Source organism: Anabas testudineus, chromosome 19 (genome assembly GCF_900324465.2).
Source record: "Anabas testudineus chromosome 19, fAnaTes1.2, whole genome shotgun sequence".
NCBI lineage: Eukaryota > Metazoa > Chordata > Actinopteri > Anabantiformes > Anabantidae > Anabas > Anabas testudineus.
This window is the reverse complement of record NC_046628.1, coordinates 10859009-10882282: the sequence shown is the minus strand read 5'-3', so window position 1 is coordinate 10882282 and position 23274 is coordinate 10859009. Positions and strand designations below refer to the sequence as shown.

Genomic DNA, 23274 nt, shown 5'->3' with positions numbered 1-23274 from the left:
TCACAGGTTTCTGGACAGAAAGCTGTCTGCTGGGATTGGAGAGGAGGGCCAGCATGCCAAAACACAGACAATGAAAATCCCTGAAAAAAGTTGAAGAACCTTGCATGAGGTAACTTCATGCAATCCTCCTCCCAAAAAAAATAAAAAAAAATAAAAAAAACAAGTTTGAGCTCTGGAACTTTTACCTTTCTAAGACCCACAGGACGCTATCAGAGATGAGGCTGCATGTAGCACCGTTCGGGCTCAGCCTTCCAAAATGTGCAAAATTGTTTGGCTTTGTATCGCGCTTCACTAAAAATTAGTTGCAGCGCCTGTAAACACCTTCAACCTTCACTCCTTTTGGAGCCACGCTCAAAGAGGGAAACACAACAACATCTACATTTAAGGCAGCGCTGAATTCACTGTGTTCTTCCTTTGTCTCATCTATCCGATACCTGGGAACTGCAGCTAAATGTTATTGTTTCTGTGATTGTGGATATTGGCAACCGGGATCCTCAGCAGACTGCGAGCGCTTTGGTCGGTTAGGGAGCCTTGCTTGCATGGCCTTGAGTTAGTCAGCATGGGCTCATCACATGAAATATTGAGGAACCTGGAAGGGCTGGGCTGGGGCCTCATGTAGGTGTGTGTGTGTGTGTGTGTGTGTGTGTGTGTGTAATGTGGGGATTGCCTGACGGTGGAAACAGTGGATGTTGTGTCAGCTCTCCCCCAAACCAAAACAAACTCCTTAGCCCCCCGGTGCACTCCTAAAATCAGAAAAGTGGATTGCAATATACTTTCCATTGAAAAATATATCATTCTCTCTCTTGTTTTCACACCCTCTCCCCCCTCACACTCTCCCCTCCCTCCTCTCTGTCTTGCAAACACACACACACACACACACTCACACACCATGCAGTCTCTCCTAGATACAATCTCATCCTTATTCCTTTACCCTTAATCTTTCTGTTTCTTCACATCTCCATTTCCAAATGCAAATCAGTCACTCTCATCTTTCTTAGCCTCCTTCTTCACTCTCTGCTCTCTTCCTCTCTGTTTTCCAATCAGTTGACAGAGCGGCTGCTGCTGCTGCTGCTGCTGCTGCTGCAGGATGCGTGTGTGTGTCTAGTCAGTCAGCGAGCTGAGCTACAGTACAGACAGTTTAGTACAGTTGAAAGAGCACATCAGACTACTGCCCTGCTCTCTCTGAGGGCTGATAATATGGGCCCTTCTTACCTGTTAGGAGCTAGTGAGCCGCTGCTCCTCCCTTTAAATGAACTTCAGAGGGGGAGTCAGATTGACAGGAACACAGAGAGAGCTGCCCTGTTTGACTGGCGGTCCTGTCAAGGTGAACCCAAGGTGCTCTCTCAGGCCTGTGCTGCTTTCCACAAGGCTGCCCTGCTGAGTTGATTGCTTCTTAATGGTACAGTAATGACCAAAACAAGCTCTCTCACACACACCAACACACACGTGCACACACGGCCCCACTATTGTCTCAGCCAAGGGTGCGTTATCTCAAAAGATTTGAGGAACCTAAAGGCCTAAGCCGGCTAATTTAGCAAGTTAACATCAGCTGAGCCTTGCTATTAATCTTTGTTTCAAAGTGTGTGAGGGAAATGTAAGAATGTGTGTAGTAACAGTTTGAGAAACCATTAAGAGTGCGTGGTCTCGTTTTCCTCCCCCGACAGATCCTGCATAGTAATAAAGGCGAGGGGAAGCCTCTCTTCAAGCCTCAGCACCTTAATAGCCTGTATGATGACACTTTATCTATAGTTTGTGCATATAATCACCAAACTAAAGGGGCTGACCCCAGGGCGGAGGTTCATCCGCTGACATTTGACATCTTTATAATTAACTGGGAAGGTCTAATCTCTGCCTTCAAATGACGCACGGCCACATTCCATTTAATATGCTTATAAGCACTATGTATTATTCAAATATGCAGATGAGGCGCCGTTAGAAAACAGACTTTTTGACAAAGGTTTTCCTCTCCTGTCGTGGTGGGCTACGGGGCCACTAATGGACCTGCAGAGATCGGAGAGCGACAGCCCCTCTGAAAATTTCATTCCCTCAGAAAGACAAAAGTTTTCCTCTTCGTCTTAATGCCATTATTTGAATTTAAGCCACTCCACGAGCGCTTTGCAAAGCTTGTTTTAAAAAAACGTGCACCCAATTCTTCCCGCTGTATAAGACAGAGGGCACATTTCTTAAGCCCTCGTTTGTCCACAGAACATTTTCAGTACAGAGTCTGTTTGTGTGGACTTGTCTGAAGAGTTTTAATAGTTTTGGTCCGAGATGTTTGGAGTTGTCAGCCATCTTTAGACTGAGAGAACCAGCAGAGCTTTTTATGGATGCAGGCTCTAAAAGGGCTGGAAGAAAGAGCCTCTTATGTTCACTTTTGGCTTGAGTTACTTTTGAGAGGCTGGTGGTCGCTGGGTCAGAGGCTTCAGTGAGCCGGTTACCACTACATGAAGCCCTCAGTCCTCACCGGAGTTTCTCGGCAGCTGCAGCGCCTCGCCACATTCACATCCTCAAATAATCTGACTTTAGGGAAGGGATGAAGTCAGACTTATGAGTGGTGTCTACTCTGGCTACAGCGCTATTCATTATTTTTGCCTTTTCTTCCAATCCATATTCATGAGTCACATAAATTAAAAAGTCAATATTACACTGCAATTATGCTGTAGTGAGGTCACAAGGTCTTATTATTTGGAAATCATACATGCAACCATACACAAACACTAACAAACAAACAAAAAAAGATTGTGAAATTATTTGAATTAACACATTAAGATAAGAAACATACTGGATGATGATTTCTATCAGTCTTTTGATAGGTTTTACACTTTAATTCACTATATCAAGAGCTGCTTTATGAATCAGGCTTGAATGTTTTTAATGTGTGTACAGCTGTAATAAATCAATTCATAAACTGTCTCTGTAATCAAACTTGACAACAACCTGTTACACATTATGTTTACTGAGTCTGTAAATGACATGATTACATTGTTCAAGTTGCACGAGAGCTACAGTATTTATGAAGAAGCAGGTCAGTGTCTTTCAAACCCTCTTCACTGTGCTCTGTTGATTGTTCTCATTTTCTCCCTTGTCTAACAGAACATGTGAAAAAAGAATATTAATACATAAATAAACAAATGTATGCTGTGTCTGCCCTCTGTTTTAGTTTTATCCCCCAGTTTGCCATTCGGCTGTTACGGGTTGATATCGAACGGCATCGAATCACCTTTTTTTTTTATTCACTTTTTTTGTTCCTTAAAGGTTGTAAACATTTGTAAATGAGTGTTTGCATGTGTTGAAGGCATATTAGGTTTTTCTCTCTGGTGTCTGTGGGGGTTTATCTTTCCCTGCCCTCTCCTCTGCCTGGAGCCTGCCCCCAGCCACTCCACCACCTCCCACCGAGCTCCCTCTGTCTCTGGCTTCATCTCCAGTTCAGTCTGTCCAGCTCACCGCCGCAGCTCTCCTGTCTCATGTCGCTTTTAACTTAACTGCAGGCTTTTTCTTTTTTTTTTTCCGTTTTTTTTAATATCACCGCTCTTTTCAAGCCTTTGTTACTCAGACTTTCTTTATTTCTCATTTTCATGTAGCTTCTTTGTCTCTTCGTTATCTTACTTTGGTTTCGGTTTATTGTGTCTCTGCTTATTTCGTTTCTTGCTGGTTTAATCAAACATGCTGTATTCGTATAGATGTAGTTCATACAGTCTTACTTGACTAATTGTTCCACTGTCGACTTCAAATGTGGGTAGCATATCAAGAACTAGTCCCCCTTGTGGCTCTCACGGGTGTTTTTTCACCTTCTCTGCCCACATGTACACGTTCCCTGCCTGGGTCTCTATCAACACTAGAACAAACAAAATGATTTTGTTCTTGGTATATAGAACAGCTGTTATGTTAATTGGATACATGCAACACTGCAAAGTTTGCACTTCATTTAAATGCTGTTTTTCAAATACCTTAAAGTTACATTTTTCAAAAAGTAATATAGTACATTGATTTTGTTGATTTGCTTTTAAATGAATGTGGCTAAAAGTGAAATAAACATTAAAGGAATAGTCTGTCATTTTGGGAAAGTCACTTTTTTTTTAATGGCAAAGGGTCAGAGGAGGAACTGATGGTTGGGTCAAGGCAGAAGTTCATAGCATGGAGACTGGATGCTGGAGCTGACTCTCTGTTCTTTAACGGGCCATTAGTTGCTGACTTGTTTCTTGTTTTTTCTTTCACAGCCATTTTCACACTTTGGCTTCTGTATGGATTAAATAAACAAGACACAACCTGTTAATTCATAAACATTAGAAGTGCTGTTAGGTGCATTTTGTCACATCTGGAGAGCGTTGGGCCGCTGTAGATGTTTCCAGTGCTGCTGTTTCTTGCAACATGCAGTATTTTCTCTATTTAACTAATGGCAAGAAATCCAGTCAGTGAATTTAAAGGTGGCACAAGTTTATCTTTTTATCTGTATTGACACATCCCATAGCATATAATCACAAACATACAGTAGTTCCCATGAGAGCGACACACATATTTAGACATGAGCAACCTCACTGGCAATGTGATTACGAAATGCAAGCTGGAGATGATGTGCTGGACAAATATGCGTGGGACGCACACAACATCTGCTCACTGTGCACATCCGCCAACAATTCCTCCTCGCAAGCACGTAAAGGGAACAAAAAAAAAAAAAAGGGGGGGGGGAAGCAACAGGTCCGTTGGCACATGTTGGCTGAGTGATTTATTACTTTTCTCACATCCACCTGTTGTTTTTCACAAGGCCTAATTAGAAGCCAACTGTGTGTGTCATAATGTAGCGTCACTCACACTTACACAGGGGCAGTTGTGTAAAATTTGATTCACCCAAAATATACAAGGTAAGAAATAATTTCTCGTCATCGTTCATGTGAAGTGACAGTTCCAGACACACTCTGAAATAATACTTTTCCACTTGGTGCCCTTTTCCCCCCTCTGTCCTCCTTCTCTCCCCCAGCTTCCAGCCCCTCTTTATCGCTCCAACACAACTCTCTCCCTCTCCCGCTCTCGTTCGCTCCGTCTCTAGACCCTGCAGATTGTCACTGTTATTTACCAAATATAGTCTGACAAAGAAGAAGTGGGATTTTTTACTGATTGAAGATCAAAGTAGCAAAGTCTCCTCCTCGAAGCCCGCCCCTTCTATTAGCCGCCCTTAAGAACAGAGGAAAACATCAATTTCTCGCACATCAATGGCGGCTTCATAATCAATTGAAAAAGACACTTGTATGGGGATGCAAATCTTATCTTTGTCTTATTAGAGCCTTTAGAAGATGCATGTCGGGATTTAATGTTATGAAATAAAAGGGGGTCGCTTTTTTTAATCTAAAGATGCAGAGGCGTTAGTAATGGTCCAAATCAAAGCCCAGAGACTGTGGTAATTACTGGAGGAGTTTGCCTATCCTTATTAATATTGATCAAATATTACTGTGATCTGATCTCTGGGCTTATGATGAATTTGGAAGGTGGTTAATGAGCACAAAGAAGGAAATGGCACTCGTTTTCCCTGTGCAACAACCACAAGCTAATGTCCATTCTCTTCTAGTTGAGATTTTGACCATAAAAAAAGAGACAAAATGCGTTTGTGTATGAGGTGAAACTGTTAAAATACTTAAAGATTTGAGCCTCTCATGGCCGTTTTTATCTGTTTTAGCCTGCTGCCTTGAGTCATAACAAGGTGAGGCGCACTCACGCTGCTTGAGTGCTGGAAAAAGACAGTTGTGTCAAAGGGAATTCAAGGTTGCTTTTTCATTGACCTGATGATGATGTGCAGAGCCTTAAAATGGCCCCAAATAAGCTGATGTCCTCTGGGTAAGAGGGATGCAAAAAAACATGCCAATTCATCCAACAACAATGCTGCGGATGATCACAGAATGTTAAAACATCCTTGTTTTGAAGTGTAAATAAGGCAGCCACAAAAGCGGTGCCGGTAAGGGCACAATTGCTTCACAATACTGGCTCACTGGCCACTTTATTAGGTACACCTGTGCAATCGAATGCAATCCAATACAGCAGCTCTGTCAATAATCAATCAATAATACTTTTACAGTGTTAGAAGTTCTCAGATTTTCTTGAAATGATCTAAGTATTGATAATTATGCTATATAAAGTATATATACTACAATAAGTTTGAGGGTTAGTGGAGTCATACAGGACTGAATTACTTTAAAAGGTGTGTCTAAAGTTTTGTTCTTCTTATTTATGTAAATAAGGGGGCCAAAACATTAGAAATGCCCCTTAATGCAATTGACCCCATTACGATTCAACCACCCTCTATGAGCTTAATAACAAACATATTGTACAATTATCACTTTTCTGTGAGTTTCAACAGAAACTGAGAAATTCTATCCTTGTAAAAGCTGAATTTGTGGCAGAGCTCATCTCCTACATCACATTACATTACAGGGGTACTTAATAAAGTGGCCAGTGAGTGTACACTGTGCATCACGTGGGTCACAAAAGGTGGAAAATTCATTAGTGTTTATTTCATTGAAATTCATGTATCGAAATCCTCCAGCTATAAGCACATAAACAAAAGAGTGAGGGGCTCTGGAGCCACCCATGTGGAAAGCATTGATTGCTGCTCGCTTAAAGCCTTCAGGAATGCATTAGACACAAAACTTGGCCAATTGATTTTTCTGCATTAATTTCTCAATTAGGATCCTCGAAGAAGACCACAAGGGCTGCAGCCAAAAAACTCCAGTTGAGGCTGAACCATGAAGCTTTGGGGGCTTATCCTTGTGTGTGTGTGTGTGTGCATATTATGCATCACTATAGTATCTGATCTACTTAACACTGTACTATGTGGATGATTATGAGCGATTTTGGGATCAATTTTCAGGAAAAAGGAATACCTGAGAGGTAATCAATAGTTGAACCAACTGTGCCCTCAAACTTCACACACTTCCTGAAAACAAAAAGGCAGACAGACCTTTAAGAGCAGCTGTGAGTGTGGAGTGTGTCCCGTGCTGACAACAAAGAGCGTTTCAACAAAGAGGAATTACAGCACTAAATGTGCACTAGTGCTCATTACTTTTCCTCTGCCTTCGTTTTATGTTTTACTAGAAAATAACAAGCGTTCAATTGTTAAATGTGGGACTGGATTCATTCACTTCACAACACATGGAGGGAATTTTGAAACATTTTTGACAAACACAGAAGTTACGGGATCAAGGCTAGTCGACAACAGCAACGCGTGAATGTTGTTCTAACCGAATTTATGTTGCTTACAATTGATTTTTAGATTTTACGTGCTGCACAAACTTCTGTTGAAGTCCTTAAATCTCCTTTAGCCTTGACTATCAGTGTTTTATTTAGTGAACTTCAGCGGTTTGTGAGGTATTATTCGAGTCCTCAACAATGTTGAGGTAAGATACTTTGGTAGCATCATTATTATCACTTGAAACTTCTACTCGTTTCCAGTTTACATGGGAACATTATGCTTTTTACTTCACCACATTTATCTAAAGTTTATTTATTAGGTGTGCTGTAGATGAATATTTGGCATAGAAAACACTATTTGGTAGATTTAGCTGTTCAACAAATGTCTGAGCTGCAACAATAAAATGCTGCTTGCATGTTATTATCACAGTATGACAAATAGAAACTTTATTTTGCTCATACAAATGGCATTTTAACCATAAGATTTAGAAGACAGGATACAGGTAATGCAGCATGTATACTGGTACTTTTACTCCAGTAAAGGCTTTGACCACCTGCTGCCAGGAAAAGTATATGCAGTTCCGCATGTTTCCTATGACTGTGCATATTCATACATAATGTAAACATGCAGGATGTGGGGTTTATAGACGCATCAGATATAAATAGATGTGTGATGCATGTGTTGAGATGCTATAGATGATTAGAAATGTGGAAGAAGTTTTTGAACAGTTTCAAGTGAAGAAAATCTCGCTCTTTGTGACAAATACAAAAACACTTGTGATGCAGTTCACAGTCATTAGGATGAGCAGATTTTTAGTTTAGATCTACCTGATGTCCTGTCACTGCTCTTTTTTGCTGGGAGATAATGGCAGCTGTACAGTATGTGACTGCAGAGATATGAACTTTTGCATCAACTATAACCTGATCTCAACTTAACGATGGATGATTTTCAGCTCCCTTTGACTCATATTGTACAAAGAACATAGACTGATGTCTCATTAATGGGCTCATCTTCCATTCTGTTAATGAAAACATAACCAGACGAACACAACGGTGCTCTGATTTGTACTGAGAGGGAACTCATTTGACTCAAGGTCACATTTCCATTATGTTGCTCGTTAATAAGTGTGATTGTTAAAGATCCAATTTTCTTTTTCCAGATTTTACAACATGTAAGAGAAACAGACACTTCTTTAACTCAGCAAATGAATAGTTCTGTGAAATTCTAATAAAAAAAAGAGAGAGAGTTTATGTTTTCTGTAACTTCTTTGAAATTCTGTAAAGATAATGAGTTTGTTTGTGCAGAGTCTTTGCAAACACAACTTGTCCTTGAATATCTTGGAAGACTGAACCCTTCAACCCTTCTAATGTGCACTGGAATTCAAGGAGCACTTCTATGTGCAAGAGCGGCATGTTTGTGTGAATGTGATATGATTTAATTCACTGTGCAAAGTTGGATACATCGCAATGAGTATGAGTCCTCAGTGAAGCTTCAAATGAATACACATGCCAATTTAGAGGGAGAACAGCCAAGACGTGCAGAAAACTTTGCTCAGCGTGCACAACCCTGCCTCCACCACGCACATAATGACTCCTTATTCATGCCCCAAAAGGTCACCGTGATTTTAATTATGGCCTCATTGTCAGCAACATGAAGAAGACACTGTTCCTTCTCTTTTCTACTTTCACAATGAGGCATCCTGCTTCCTTTTTGAGATGTTTCCAGTCCCCTTACCAACAATCAGAAAGAGTTTCTCCCCATTAAAAGCCCAAAGACGTGGAGGGTCCTGTGAGTGTCGGGGAGCGCTCCAATGTGCTCCTCAGACACAAAGCGGGGGTCAACGGGAAGCCACGCCACTCTCTCACTGTTTGTCTAGTGCATTTACTTTTAGCTTTTGTTGTGGTTCAAAAACACAAAAGGTCAGAGATTAAATTTGTTGTCTGACTTTCGCTTTAGTGGATTTAGCTGACAAGCTAAATAGCTCAAATTCATCAGGAGCTTGCAATGACTGCAAATGGTGAGATAAGAGGTTATATCCATCTCTTCCCTAGAGGCCACACTTAGGAAACACACCCTTGGGGTTTCACCCATCTATTCCTTTTCTGGTCTAATTACACACTCTGTCAGTAATTTTCCGTGTCCACATAGTCATGCAAAAGTCCACAAAAGCTGCCCATCATCTCTCCCAATCAACACACAAATATGAGGTTATAAAAAATATCCTTTGGCTGAGAGATGGACTGTACAGACAGTGTGAAAGTATGACTCAAACCACCAACCTGCTGGCGCGTACAGCACTGACCTTTAAGTAGCATTTATCAGCCAGCATCAGCTTGGCTTGCCTCACCCTGAGAGACGCTGCCGTGACGGACAGGTGAGCGGTTTGTGTGCCGACCCGCAGATCTGCAACATCTCTCAGGTGGATTCCTTGTTTAGAGAGTTCAGGACCTGCCTCAGACCTTGATTAATGACTATCGCGTCCATTTCTGAAAAACGCTTGGCTGTTTGTTTTGGAGGCAGCGTCACGTAGCTGGCCTGATATGGTTCCCACGATGCTGTGTGGATGAGTACTGGAGACACTTGGCTCCTGCTTGAGTCCAATATGTATGATATAATGATATAAAAAGCAGTGTGTCTACATTAATCATGAGCGTTCAGGCTGTTCACAAGAAAACCCCTGATCCCACTCCTGGGGTTTTTCTAGAGGGAAAAAAATTGAGGCTCTGCATCCTGAGATTTGATCTAGTTTGATTACTGCTTCATAAACTTTTAACCTAATGAAAAGCTTGTTAAGCTGTTTGTTGTACGTCTCAGGGGGGGTGATATTGATTTTAGATTAATGCAGCGTCACAAGCTGGTGTGACTCAGTCTTCGTTACACTGTTATCCTCTGTCTCTGCTGTCTTCGTTGTGAATTGTGCTGTGGATTATAAACACAGACAGAAAATACATATTTGAAAAAGTGCGTTTGCCATATTTCCTAACACGAGCTCTTAGGTGCTCTTTCAAAACTGGTCGCTCAGATGTTGTTGACTTTCCGTAACCAGATGTTCTGTATTTCTGCACATGTGCACAGGCCGCGCTGATAACAATTCTAGCAGCTTCTGAACGTGACAAAGATCTTTCCCTCCGGCCTCAAAGCTTTGGTCAGCACAACAACCTGAGAGTTTTGTTCATTTCTGAAAAACTTGTGACTGAAATTCCTGCATATAAAATTCAGATATATCGAGTCAAATGAATGGAGCGCTGACGGAGCAGAGAAGATCTTCCTCTACAAACACAATAAGAGGAAAAATACACATGTATATGTCCAAAATATACACTGTATGATTTCATTTTTAAAGAAAGCAACTCCTTCCTCGTCATTGGTCACGTTTTGATGTGTACAACCCAAAGCCCAAGCCAGCAGTAAGTAATTAGACCACACAGAAATGTGGTGCATAGTGACGTTCTGAATTTAACAGGCACTATTCAAGAAAACAGAATTAACCATTGACACAAATGCACACAAATGTCTGATTTGCTTTTACTCTAATGAATAATTTACAGCATGAAACAGTCTTTTCGTAATCAGGTAAATCAGACATCTACTTCTCCATCCTGTCTATTACCAAAAAAATAAATAAAATAAAATAAAAATAACGGGAACCATTAGTTTACATGTAATTATGACTAACCACAGTAGCTATTATCCTGGTGATAGAATTTATATGAGCTGTACTGACAATAAATGACAAAATGCTTAACAGCATCTCTCCTAACAATGGAGGAAATTTGCACTTGACTAAATGCAACTAAAGTTAAATGTTAAGTTTGACTTATAATCACGTGAACAAACTTCATTACTGGAATAAATCAAACCACAGTTACCATAAAACAAGCATTTTTTTTTTTTTGCGAGGAAAAAAGAGACTGTATCTAGCAGTAATATTAATCAGCGACGAGAGACCTTTTAGTTTGTGTGGTTGGCAGCATGGATGCATGATGGGTAATTAACTGTTTGCAAACACAGAGGATGTGCACTGTGTGCTGCTGCTGCTGCTACCTTCCCTGCTCGAGATGAAACAGTGAGGGTGTTCATGTAGAAATTAGGTGATTTCTCAATGTAGTTTGGTGTTCTGTGTGAGGATGGTTCAAATCTGTTTCTTGGGGTATTTATGTTGATTTTTTTTTTAACCAGGTGTTTTTTTATTTTTTATACTAAGCTGCATTTAGCTGAAAATAAACTAAAAGCTGTTAAATCAGAATGGAACATTCAATGAGGGTCATTTTAAATAACCATATTTTATAACAGAATTATTTTGTGTGTGTGTAGGCTGTGTATAAATATTTACACTAAACGCTACACATATGTTAATTTTAATATAAATACACATACCTTTTTCTCTTTTTGATTTTTTCCTTCGAAACCACCTCATCTACAAAACATATGTGCAGCGGGATTCTGACGAATTATGAGATTACTGATAGCAAACACTAATCCCTCTTTATAAAGGCTCTGCTCAGTCTGCATATTCAAACAGTATTTATTGACAATGGATCAACTGATTAATTACTCAAATTATGTCCTCAGAATCAAATTATAATATGTTGTGTGTGGAAAGCTTTCTGGCTGAGAGTGCTGCCATAAATATGAATAAAATAACACCACCAATACAAACACAATATTTCTATATGTATTTAAAGGAATTAAAATAAATGTATAAATGTGGAATAATAAAACAGAGCTAAGACATATATTCATATGGTCTCCAGCAGCAGAGTGACTGAATAATTCAAATTATTTGCATTTTGCTTTTTAAGGAGGTAGAATTCTAATTAAATCTGGTCCAAGCTGATTGTTAACAATTAAAATTAACTGAAGTCAGTGCATGGATTTACCATCAGGGTTGATGAGGACTAGAGTGGAGAGCTGAGGTCTTTAGATCAGATACTACTCATTTCCTCCACGCTCTGAGGCATGGACGTGCATGGAGGAGACAATTCCCAGTGGTACTAAACCTTAACTGTACACTGAGCAGAGGTGAGCAATGCAAAACCCATAACAAAATAAATAACACCAACAGAAACCTGTGCGCGCTCCTGCTCCATCATTCAGAGCAGTGGCGGCAGCACAGCCTATCATCATCTTATTAAAGGGTTCTGCAGATTAGAATCACCAGGGCGGCATCAGAGGCAGGTGTCCCCACTGCAGGCATGATAACACACTGCCAGCCCCCAGTAAACTCTCAGGTACCCGCTGAGGCAATCCGGGGAGAGGCCAGCCTGGAGCTCCTCTGCTTTGGTCTGGTCGGTGTGGGCTCAGGTTTGGAGGGCCCCGACCAGCAGGGTGCCTCTTCTTCCACCGGCTGCCTAAACACAGTCACACTGGATGAGAACCAGAGACGGCGATCCCTCTTTCCCTTCCTCCCTGCTCCCGAACACTGCCGGCTGGGCTGCAGCCAGCTAACACAAACACTGCTTTCACATCATCCAGATAAAGCACATCAGTGATCATTGAGCGGAATAGTCTGCTTTCATGGTGTTGCCTGGTCTAGGTGCGTTGGTAGGCAGATTCACAACCCTTTGGTGCTGCACTGTGCACATAATTCCCCATCAGTGCTGTTTGACAACACTGCTGAGAGCAGATACAGAGGAATTAGTGTCATAATATTTGTTTTCATGCATCTAACTGCATGATGACATGAGACAATATTTTTTAATCAGCTTTTTCTGTGCCTTGTTTTGATCTTACAGTGATTTATTTTTTTTGCCTGAAAGGAACTCACCACGTTGCAACAGAGTGTACGTGTCACCTGGATATACTGTATGTTTCAGCTCTGTTTGTTACATTTGAAATTCACTGTTGATTGCACACACACTCGTGCACGACCCTCCCGTTCAGCTGGAGGGGGCATTTTCCTCACTTGCTTTTATATCCGCTCCAGGTGGGAACCCACAGATTTGTTCTGTTTATTTTATAATTGTGTATTTATGCCCAATTAACCTAATTAACCTGCAGGAAATTATTACATTTTTTATCCTATTATATATTTTTATTAAGTGACACACAGTCTTTTTATGGCTGTATTTCTATATACGACACAGAATTGGAGCATCCAAATCTGCATCAGTTATTTGTGTCCAGCCTGGCTGCAGAGGGAGAGGAGAAAAATAAATAAATAAATAAATAAATAAACAGCCCAGACTGTGCTGCCAGTGAGGAATTCAGGTTAGTCCCACAGGACATCACACCTGTCAAACAAGCAGGATGCAATAACACCTCCATACCAAAAAATAGATCTGAGGAAACATTATCTAATATAATGAAAAATAGATCTAAGGAAATGACAAAGCAGATAAAATATGACATCAAGCTGCAAGTAATGGCTTTTATTCTGCTTTGATAGGCCTCTGGTATTTAGCAAAAAAAAAAAAAAAAAAAAAAAAAAAAAAAGGACAGACACAAAAGTAGGTTATAAATCCTGAATGTGCATGTTTTAACAGAGGAAAACAACTTTAAAATAAGACATAATGTGAAGTTAATGTGGCCCCGGTGTGGCAGACTGGTGGGGAACAGTGGAGTCAAACAGCCTGAGGAAGTACCCTCTTCTCATTTCATTTTCTTTTTTTTTTTTTTTTTTGTTCCACCGTGAGACCGCCCATATGTGCGTTTAATCCACATTTGCAAGCAGCTCTCCTATCTTCCTCCTATTTCACCATCACTATCCTGCTCCCAAACTGCCTTTTTCCTCCTCACATGCTTTTTTTTTATTTTATTTATTTATTTTTTTGCTGCAGCCGTCCAGCCTCCCTCTCTCTCTCTCTCTCTCTCTCTCTCCCTTTTTTTTTTTCCTCCTATTTATGAAAACGTCACTTCAAGTCCCTCCCTGTTTGAATCTCATTAGTTTCTTGTGTGTTTCTCCCTGTCAATAATCCTGAATCCAGACTCTCTCTATTTCCATCCCTCTCTATCTGTCAATCAGCGCCGCCTTTGAACTGAAAACCACTCCGACCAACTTCAACTCACTCAATCCGAGCGGCTCGGCTCCTTCTCCGGCTCCTTTTTCTGCCAAGATCCCCCTTCTTTTTTAGTTTTGTACCAACAACCGCCAGAGCTTTTTGGAAAACGCCAATACAGACCCCCAAACTTAAACTCGGACTTTTCTAGATCACCGAGATCAAGGGTTTAAAACTTTGTGTTTTGCCCCCCTAAGAAAAAAATTCTCGCTCGGGAAAAATGCCGCAGCTCAACGGCGGTGGAGGGGACGATCTGGGCGCAAACGATGAAATGATTTCCTTCAAAGACGAAGGGGAGCAGGAAGAGAAAATTTCGGAGAACTCCTCGGCAGAAAGGGATTTAGCAGATGTCAAGTCTTCTCTTGTAAACGAGTCGGAAACGAATCAAAACAGCTCGTCGGACTCGGAGGTAAGTGGCACATTAAACCCGGGGATCGTGCGTCTCCGGCGCTGTTAAGTTCAGGGGCCTACGTTAGTGACACTGATAGACTTGAAAACAGAAAAAGTTAACTATCACCCTCATCATCGCCCGATGTGTTAACGTGAACGCAATCCCTGTGTTTCATTGCATTTCAAGGCGGAAAGACGGCCTCCGCCTAGATCTGAAACTTTCAGAGACAAAACAAGAGAAAGTTTAGAGGAGGGTGAGTTTCTCCTTTATTGTTCCACGCTTGGTTTTTTTTTTTTTTTGTGCACCATGACATTATATGTGCCTGACGGAGCGCTTTAGCGCTTCAATGCATTTTCCTTTTTTTAAAAAAAAAGAACTTTTAAAGGCCACTTTATAAAAAAGTTTTCTTCTTTTTTCCCCCCCCGCCATGTTAGCTGCGAAAAGGCAAGATGGAGGGCTGTTCAAGAGCCCACCGTACCCGGGCTATCCATTTATAATGATCCCCGATCTCACAAGCCCCTACCTTCCCAATGGATCACTTTCTCCAACAGCACGCACAGTAAGTTCATTTATTTACAACTGTATGTGCACACACACACACACACACACGCACACGCACACGCACGCACACGCATACACACATACGCGCAAATACGCACACGGACAGCGGGTTAGACGCGGAGGCAGCAGCCGGACGCGCAGCGGTGTCGCCCAGAAAGTGCCGATGAAAAAACACGCAGAGCCAAGTTTTGCAACTCCTCACCAAGTGTACAGTACGGTGGCATGCGTGTCCGCCTGCAGCCCCCACCCACCACCACCACCACCACCCCCCAGCCTGGACGGCAGCTAGCATGCTAACAGTGCTAAGCGCCAGGAATCAGTGCAATGAAAAAGGACAGTTTTATGGCAGGTCATGTGTACATGACACTTGTGCTGATATGCACCCTGGATTTCTGTTGAACTGCTCTTAAATGATCAAATGCATGCACACATTGTTATTATTATTATTATTATTATTATTATTATTATTATTATGGAGGCTCTGCTGAATCCAAGGCTACAAGTGCATGTTTCTAACCCACTGAATAATGCAATCGGCTTCTGTTTGCACAGCCTCATCAAAAATGCCCTTTTTTTCTCCCCCCCCCCCCCAACACGAGCTGCATGAGCACGCAGACCTTTCCACTGGCTCTCTGACATGCTGTAAGCTGTGTAAAGCAATGTAAAAAAAAAAAAAAAAACAGAATCGCACCAACAAAATAAATATGTAAATGAGCTTTTTGCAAGTGATTTGCATGTGTCAACACGTTTTAAAGACGTCGTGGGAATGATGCATGCCTTTTTAAACCCCCCCTCCCATAAAAGAACACTAAACAATATTTTCCTTTTTTAATTTTTAATTTATAAGTGATATAGTTTTTGAAAATCTGACTTTCTGAATGAGAATTATTGTGCACCACTGTGCTGCGCTCTGCATGTGCACCACTTTTACATCTAATGACTAATCCATTGCCTTTTTTTTTTTTTTTTTTTTTAAAAGCATGTGCCCTGTAAACCCACATTTATAAATAAATTCATGTTATTTATTTAGACACAATATACCATGCTATAATTATGCACACTTACTCATTTGCTCAGCACCTCACTGGTCCCACTGGGCAATGGCAATCCTTAAACGGCATAATTTTCTTAACCATGGGTGTTTTTTTGCCCCCCTATTTTAAACGGTTGCAATTACAAGTCTGCGCTTTAGGACCTGTCTCATTTTACAAGGTTAAGGCAAAGACCAGGCATTAGGAAATACAACCCCTCAACCCCACTACCACCTAATGAAACTGATATTTGTTACCTCAATTTTTCGGTGCGCTGTGCACACCTTGAAAATAAATGCACATCTGACACATAATGCCTTCTTTTGTGCTTGACACAATTTCTGCTTTTGAGTTCAACATGATCACCTACACAATTTTCTCTCTATGTGTCTGCGTCTGTCTGTGTGTGTGTGTGTGTGTGTGTGTGTGTGTGTTTTATTGCTAAAAAGATTTTATAATTCCCGGCATATGCACACATGAGAGCATTTTGCCATTCTTTCCCTCTCAGTCAGCCTTGTTAATGCTGCTGGCTGGTATGTGGAATTAGTCACTCATTATTCTCATCAGTACTGACACAAACACGCATTCACAACAACACACGATTGGAACTGAAGCACTTCCTTGTTTCAGTGCTAGAGGTTTGTAGTTTTCTTTGTGACTATCACAGCACTGTGTCCTGTACTAGTCCGCGGAGCGCTCGTTTTATTGTGCTTATGCAGCAGTTAGAAAAGCAGCAAATTGTGTAGCGTGGCTGGAGGATGCTGCGGCGAGACGGTGTTGACCTTTGCTCTGTTAATTCCACCCCTGAAATACTATTTTCAAACGTATTTCAGAAATGGAAAGATCTTTTTGTAGCTTTTAGAAAAAAACTCTTGATTTAAATGCATGCTCCTGTAGTTTCCTCTCGATGCCACTTTCCTATATTCAAGATAAAGTCTATAGAAATATCTAAAAGGCACTCCTGACTGCTGAGAGGGTTCTTTATTAGTAATTTAGTAGACAGCATTTATTACAGTTTAATTCACACATGCACCTGAACTGAACATGGTTTTTGGCGGTGGTCTTCCTACTGTACAGCCTCGGCTCCCACTGTCTGTAGCGCTCTGTGTGTCCAGCTATTAGAGCTTTGAAGTCAGCGGTCGCTGTAATATAAATGTATTAGACTTAAAACTGGCATAAATAATTCACCTGGACATTGATTAGCTGTCTTGCTCCCTAACATGTCATGTGAGGCACTGAATATGACTGCTCGTATTATTGGAATGAGACTTTCTGTGTCTTGTCATGAAAAGCTTTGATTCTCGCTGCTTTTCCTTTTCGTTTTTCTCCTTGTGCTCTTCTTGGTGTGGGCGACGTTGTAACATTTTTTTTTTTTTGGTTGTGGTTTTCAGCATCTAAGCCTTCAAATCTGGATTTTTCTTTGTATTAAATTTAAAGGATTTAAATTAGGAGGTTTGATCCCTGTGTGGCTCCGTTTTCAGGTATCTCTGGGAGAAAAATTCAGCTCGGTTTGGATTTTTTTCAGCCGGTTGGCACTGATCCTGATCTATCTGGACATTTTACCTTGTTTCCGTGATTTCTGTTTTTGCATGACTTGAGGGAGGAAAAAAAAAAATGACTGCATGTGGTGGTTACCATAATTTGTGTGACCTCTGGGAGCCATAACCAGTAAGAATTTGTTTTTCCTACCACCTAAGTCCAAGGAGGCTTACAATTTAGTATCATTTACCAATTTGACATGACGCTGTGCCCGGCTTTAAAAGTCTTCCTGCCCTTGTCTCCACCACTCCTCTCCCTGCTGACTCCCTCCTCCCTAAACCTCACACAAAGGCCTGCTGGATCACTGGGTGCAGGTTGAATTGGAGAAGTGGCCTGGTTCACCCCAGTTTTATATCTCTCTTCACTTTCTCCCTCTCTCTATCTCCCTTCCTCTCTCCGTCTACCTTTTGTTTCCTGCCGATGCTAACATGGGGCTTGTGAATAAAGGCGGCGGGTTAACTCCGGTGCTGTGGGCTAACATCACACCTCAACAGGTCTGGAGACGCTGAGGCTGAGGGAGGGTAGAGCGGGATCTAAGTGGCCAGCTCTCCTGTATTGGGGCTGCAGGGCCGTAAATCCACTGGCTTTATTTACTGCCTCTCAGACTTATGAATGTTAAGATATTTGACGCCACCCCTGGCCCCATAATTCTTCAGGCCTGGAGACTTTTGGTGGAGGTTTTGAGTTTCGATGTGTAATTACGAGTAGTTTAAAAAAGAACAAGAGCGTGTGTGAGGGCGGAGGGGGGTGCAAAAGGGTGATGAAAATGCAACACCAAGTATCCACCTCTGTGTTTAGAGTGAAAAAAGATGCTCTCAGAACCCATGGCACTTCTACTACAAGACAGTAGAAAGGCTTTGTGTAGTTGAAACAATAGCTTTTCTCCCCTTTCCCTCTTTGTTTCAGTTGTCATGCTAGGATTGCTCATGTTACCACCGATTCACCTTTTAAAAAATAAATCCTCTTTCAGGCTGACTCCTTCCTTTATCATTTTTATTTTAGGAGGAATAATGGAGGATTTTCTGGTCAGATTATTGTAATGAACATGCACGAGTGAATGCAACACCCACCCCTTTGTGCTCACATGCACACATTGCCGTGGCCTTATCTGTTATAATTGACACAAACAGACAGTATCTTTCCTGAACGTGGCAGAGGCATAAGCATAACAATGGTATATCATATGGATTATGTGTGTTCGGCTGCTGTAAATGGATTTTTGGCCACGACAAGAGGAAAGATAGTTTAATGCGGATTTAAGGGATAGGGCCCACACCTTATCAAATTGGCTTTACATGTTAATAGGGCCTAATTGGTGTCCACGGGGGGTTTCGTGGCACGATGCGGCCGCATTTTGTGCCTCTAGCTGCAAAATGCACTCTGAATTTAGTTGGAAGGTTGCGCTCCTTTTGTCTTGCAAATCACTTTTGTTTACAAAGTATGGCGGAAGCAGCTCCCGCTCTCTCTCTCTCTCTCTCTCACCCTCCCACTACTCCTTTTTGTGCTCGCTCTCTTCCTCTCTCTCTCTGCTGTTTCTCTCATCCTATGCTAGGAGAGGGGAAAGTAAAGGTCCTTATTTTTCTTCGACTCAATAAACCGTCATAAAAAGTACAATCTGCTTTGGATTTGAGGAGTTAAGATAGGGAAGGGAGGGGGTACTGGGAAGCAAAGTTTGGCACCATTAAACTAAAATTGGGGCCTGCTAGACATTAGCGGTGCACAGCACATTCTCAGAGCTTAATTAGTCCGAACTGTAATTGTTCATGGTCTGCCAATAGGAGTAATGCTCAGGAAAAGTGGAGTTGCACTAAAACGGCCCAGGGTTTTTAAAACAATAAATCACTCGCATATTTGTGCCATGATTCAGATGGAGGCTCGACCTCTCCCATCTCGACATGTGGTAAATTGTAAAGTCAATGAATCGCAGATGTAGGGGTGGGGTGGTGGTGGTGGTGGTGGTGGTAGTGGAGGGGACTCCGAAAGAGAAGGGAGAAGGAGTACAGTAAGGTTTTGTTAGTGCCTGGTGAATGAATGGAAAAGATTTGTGCAGTAAATATTTACTGAGGAGATATTTTTTTTTCCCCCTCTCAGCTCGCAGGCCTTAATTGTCTAATGCTGATGATGTTGGCAGGCTAAGCCGTGTGAGAGCTTACGCGCCTGTCGATCTGTCACTCTGCTTGAAACACCACAGAGGCAATAAAATAAAAATAAAATCAGTCAGTTTGTGTGTGCTTTTCTAATCAGATTTTTAACCAGTGCAAAAGCAGTAGTGGATCCCTGGTGGCAGTGTGAGCTGGGTTTGGATGCAGCTGATGTTCAGTCTGGTTTGGAGCTGAACCTTTTTTTTAATTAAATCATTGACTTCATTGTTTTTAATGTAATAACAGTTAATCTGATCCTAATTTTGACTTCAGTGTAACAGATTATGCCTGTTACTCATTAAGTCAAAGCCAAGTCTGGGTATTTTTCATCTTTTTTTTTTTGGTAAAACAAATTATTATCACAATGGATGAATTCATTTTTACCTCCTGTATCCTTCCCTGTTTCTGCCAGTGAGCCACCACACTCTGCTTTTCTGTGTCTGAGCAAAAGAGAGAGAGGAACAAAAAAAAAACAGGCATTAGTTTAGCAGCTGTGCACTGGTGCCCCCCCAGCCCCCAGTGTAACCCCCCATCCCTCCCAGCCGCACCCCCCTCGCTCCCTCTTTCTCCCATGCATTTCTATAGAACACAAAGATAGTACTGTACATCTGGAATGCAACTTTTGTCATGTGTTAAATATAGGGTAGCTCTTGCTCCTGGCCCACAGGGCTTGGGGCTCCCTGAAACATGGAAATTAAATTATTATGTGAGTGTGTGTGTGCATGTAGCCACAAGTTAAATCTGTGTTCCTATATGGAGCATGTTGCTTTATTTTTATTTACAGTTTTTCTTGATATACAGGACATTTGCCCTCCTTCACATTGTTGGCAAAGTAACTTCTAATCTGAAAAGTGAGCAGAACCGCTCATTAATTATTCTTATTACAAAGAAATGTCTGCATTTTGGAATATTGAACATCAATATATGGACCTCAACTTTGTGGCACTACTTTGAAAACGTGGTCCTCTTTTTTTGAATTAAAAAATCTCTGAAGGCCAGTGTGTAAAAGCTGATCCCTTCATCCCCGTCAAACGTGCTCAAGTACAATTACGTGTGTTGACAGTGTTGATTGGTCGAAGGTGAAGCGTCCTCTCGCTTTGGAGCCAGTAGAGTGAAATGACATGGACCAGTTTTTAAATATAGACTTACTGAAAATGGTGATGAGATCATTTGAAGTGGTTGCTGGAGATTTGTGCTGCGTCTAGCAGATAAGGTTAAAATCACTATTGATTCCATCTTTTAGATACAAAGGTTGTTTTTTGGATCAGGATTAACTAGTTTCAACAGTTGATTACCTGGACTCTGTATTTTTGTCATAATTACAAAACTGCTGCACAATGTCATCTTCTAGCACGGCAGTTGTGTTGATGCTATAATTGTGCATCTAACTGTTTTTCCCACGTAGTGCATTTTTATAGAGGAGAAGAAATCCACAGAATGTAATGTGAAGAATTGTTTGAGCTCAGGTATCACTCCAGAAATACTCCTGGAATGTGCATTTCATATTTTTCTCCTGTCTTCTTTTCCCTGCCTGAATGTGCATATTTCTGCAAGTTCATTCATAATGGGACCAGGGTGCTCCAGAAGCCAAATGAGTTCACCAGTAGAGGAGTGGGAGGGAAAGCACGGGGTGGGACTGGGCAGAGAAAAGCGGGAAATGTGTGTTAGGACTCAGCGTGTGTGTATGAGTAGAGGGGAAAGCAGGGGCAACAGTGGGGGGGCTGGGGGTTCGGACGTACAAAAGCCGTCTGAATAGAGCGCATAATTGCTGTTAATGCCAGGGCAATGAGAGCAGCGACAGTTCCTGGTTAGATGTCCAAACAATAGTGCCCCTAGGCTTCACATTTATCTTCTCGTTTATGGAAGAAAAAAAAACAAAACAAAACCAGCAGGCCCTGAGTGGAGAGGAACACAGATTGGAAGGAACAAGTTTCAGTTTTCAGCCACGCTTGACAAGCAGGCATGTGTTCATGTGTGTGGTTTCTGCCTCTGAATCAACCCCCGTGCCGCCGCCCCCCCCCTTCCCTCGCATTCACTCCTCCACGCTGCTCTCCGCACTTCCCACCCTCGTCGTCATCAAAAAATTTGCCTTAAAAGCTCCGGGTGAGAGGGCCGCTGTGACGCTGGAGGAATTCTGGCGGTGCCGGCCTTCTGTTTGGATTGTGGAGTCTGTTTGGGAAGGGTCAAAGTTCATCAATGCTGGCATGTTTTTCATTGAGAAAGGAGCTTCCCCTCTCACCCCTTTTTACAACAACTGATAGGGAGTGCTTGAGTCTCCACTGGATTTTAAAACATTTTTTTTCCAGCATGTGTGTGTGTGTGTGCATGCAGGGAGGAGGTGCCACACTGCCATCACAGCTTTTAATGATCATGTCGGGCTAGATAATGACTAGCCGTGCCAGTGTGCAGCGAACACCTGTGGTAGACCAGCCTTTTATGGCTGTGGTAGAATGCTCTGGAACGTACCACAGAAGAAGAATTTCCTTCATGCTAATATTTTTAAAAACCTCTTTTTTCATGTGATACATAATAATCACGCAATAGCGGCAGTAAATCCAGAAATCTCCAACATCAAGAGGTTGCATTTTAAACACAAGATATTTCTTGCCTCTTGTATCTTAGAATAATTTGAGCTGCTGCAACATTTTGATTAGTATTAAAAGATGTTATAATGACATAAAGGTGATGAAATACTATCAAAATCTATATGTGGACACACAGCTACATACAGTTTATTATGCACATGGTGTTTTTTAGCAGCATTGTTTCCCTCCCTAGTTGATATCTCCGGTCTTAACGTAGTCAAGAGAATTTCTCTACGCATATAATCTGTTCAAAATGGCTCAGATGGGAAGGAGGCGCTTTGTGTGCGCTAAACACATAATGGAGGAGTTTAAAGTGATAAAACTCCAGTCAGTGTATTTTTAATCTACTAATTAAACTTTTAATTGTAGCAGGATAAGCTCCAAGGAGTGTATGTGATTGTGTTTGTGTGTGTGTGTGTGTGTGTGTGTGATAGGGAAGAGGAGCGAGTCCACTAATGAGGTGATGGTGTGCTTGTTTGTCGTGAAGGTGGTGGATTCATAAATGCCTGCGAAAGGTGAGGGAGGTTTTTAAGAGCGCCAGCAGAAATAAATTCATCTACTAATCTACGGATTATGGTGGGATTTGGAAATAAAAAAAATGTTGGCAAGATTGCTTAAAAATGCACAAGGCTAATAAAATGTAACCCCTTTACCCCGCTGTGCAGCGTCGAACAGCGCTGGATCCTTCTGTTGTGTTTTTTTCCTAGTTGATGAACTAATTCCAGTGGAAAACAGATTAAGAGTAAATTCCCATGTTAGCTCTTTAACCAGCTGTTAGAAACCTATTTACACACAATAATAATACGCCTCTTGTAAAGAGACAGCTGTCAACTTGTGTACGGCACTAGATA

The 23274-nt window shown here is 41.6% G+C and overlaps 1 protein-coding gene across 15 annotated transcripts in view; it reads left to right on the top strand.

Moving 5' to 3' along the window:
• The first annotated feature begins 14046 nt into the window (after nt 1-14046).
• tcf7l2 (transcription factor 7 like 2) overlaps nt 14047-23274 on the top strand; it is an 83297-nt gene continuing 74069 nt past the window's right edge. For 6 of the 15 annotated variants that reach the window (XM_026350986.1, XM_026350985.1, XM_026350977.1 and 3 more), the window contains exons 1-3: nt 14049-14584; nt 14753-14819; nt 15001-15125. In XM_026350986.1, the coding sequence (XP_026206771.1) occupies nt 14396-14584; nt 14753-14819; nt 15001-15125 (381 nt within the window). In that variant the 5' untranslated portion in view covers nt 14049-14395. Of the gene's footprint in view, nt 14585-14752; nt 14820-15000; nt 15126-23274 lie in introns of all 15 variants that reach the window. The other 9 variants (XM_026350980.1, XM_026350979.1, XM_026350978.1 and 6 more) reach the window with 4 other exon arrangements.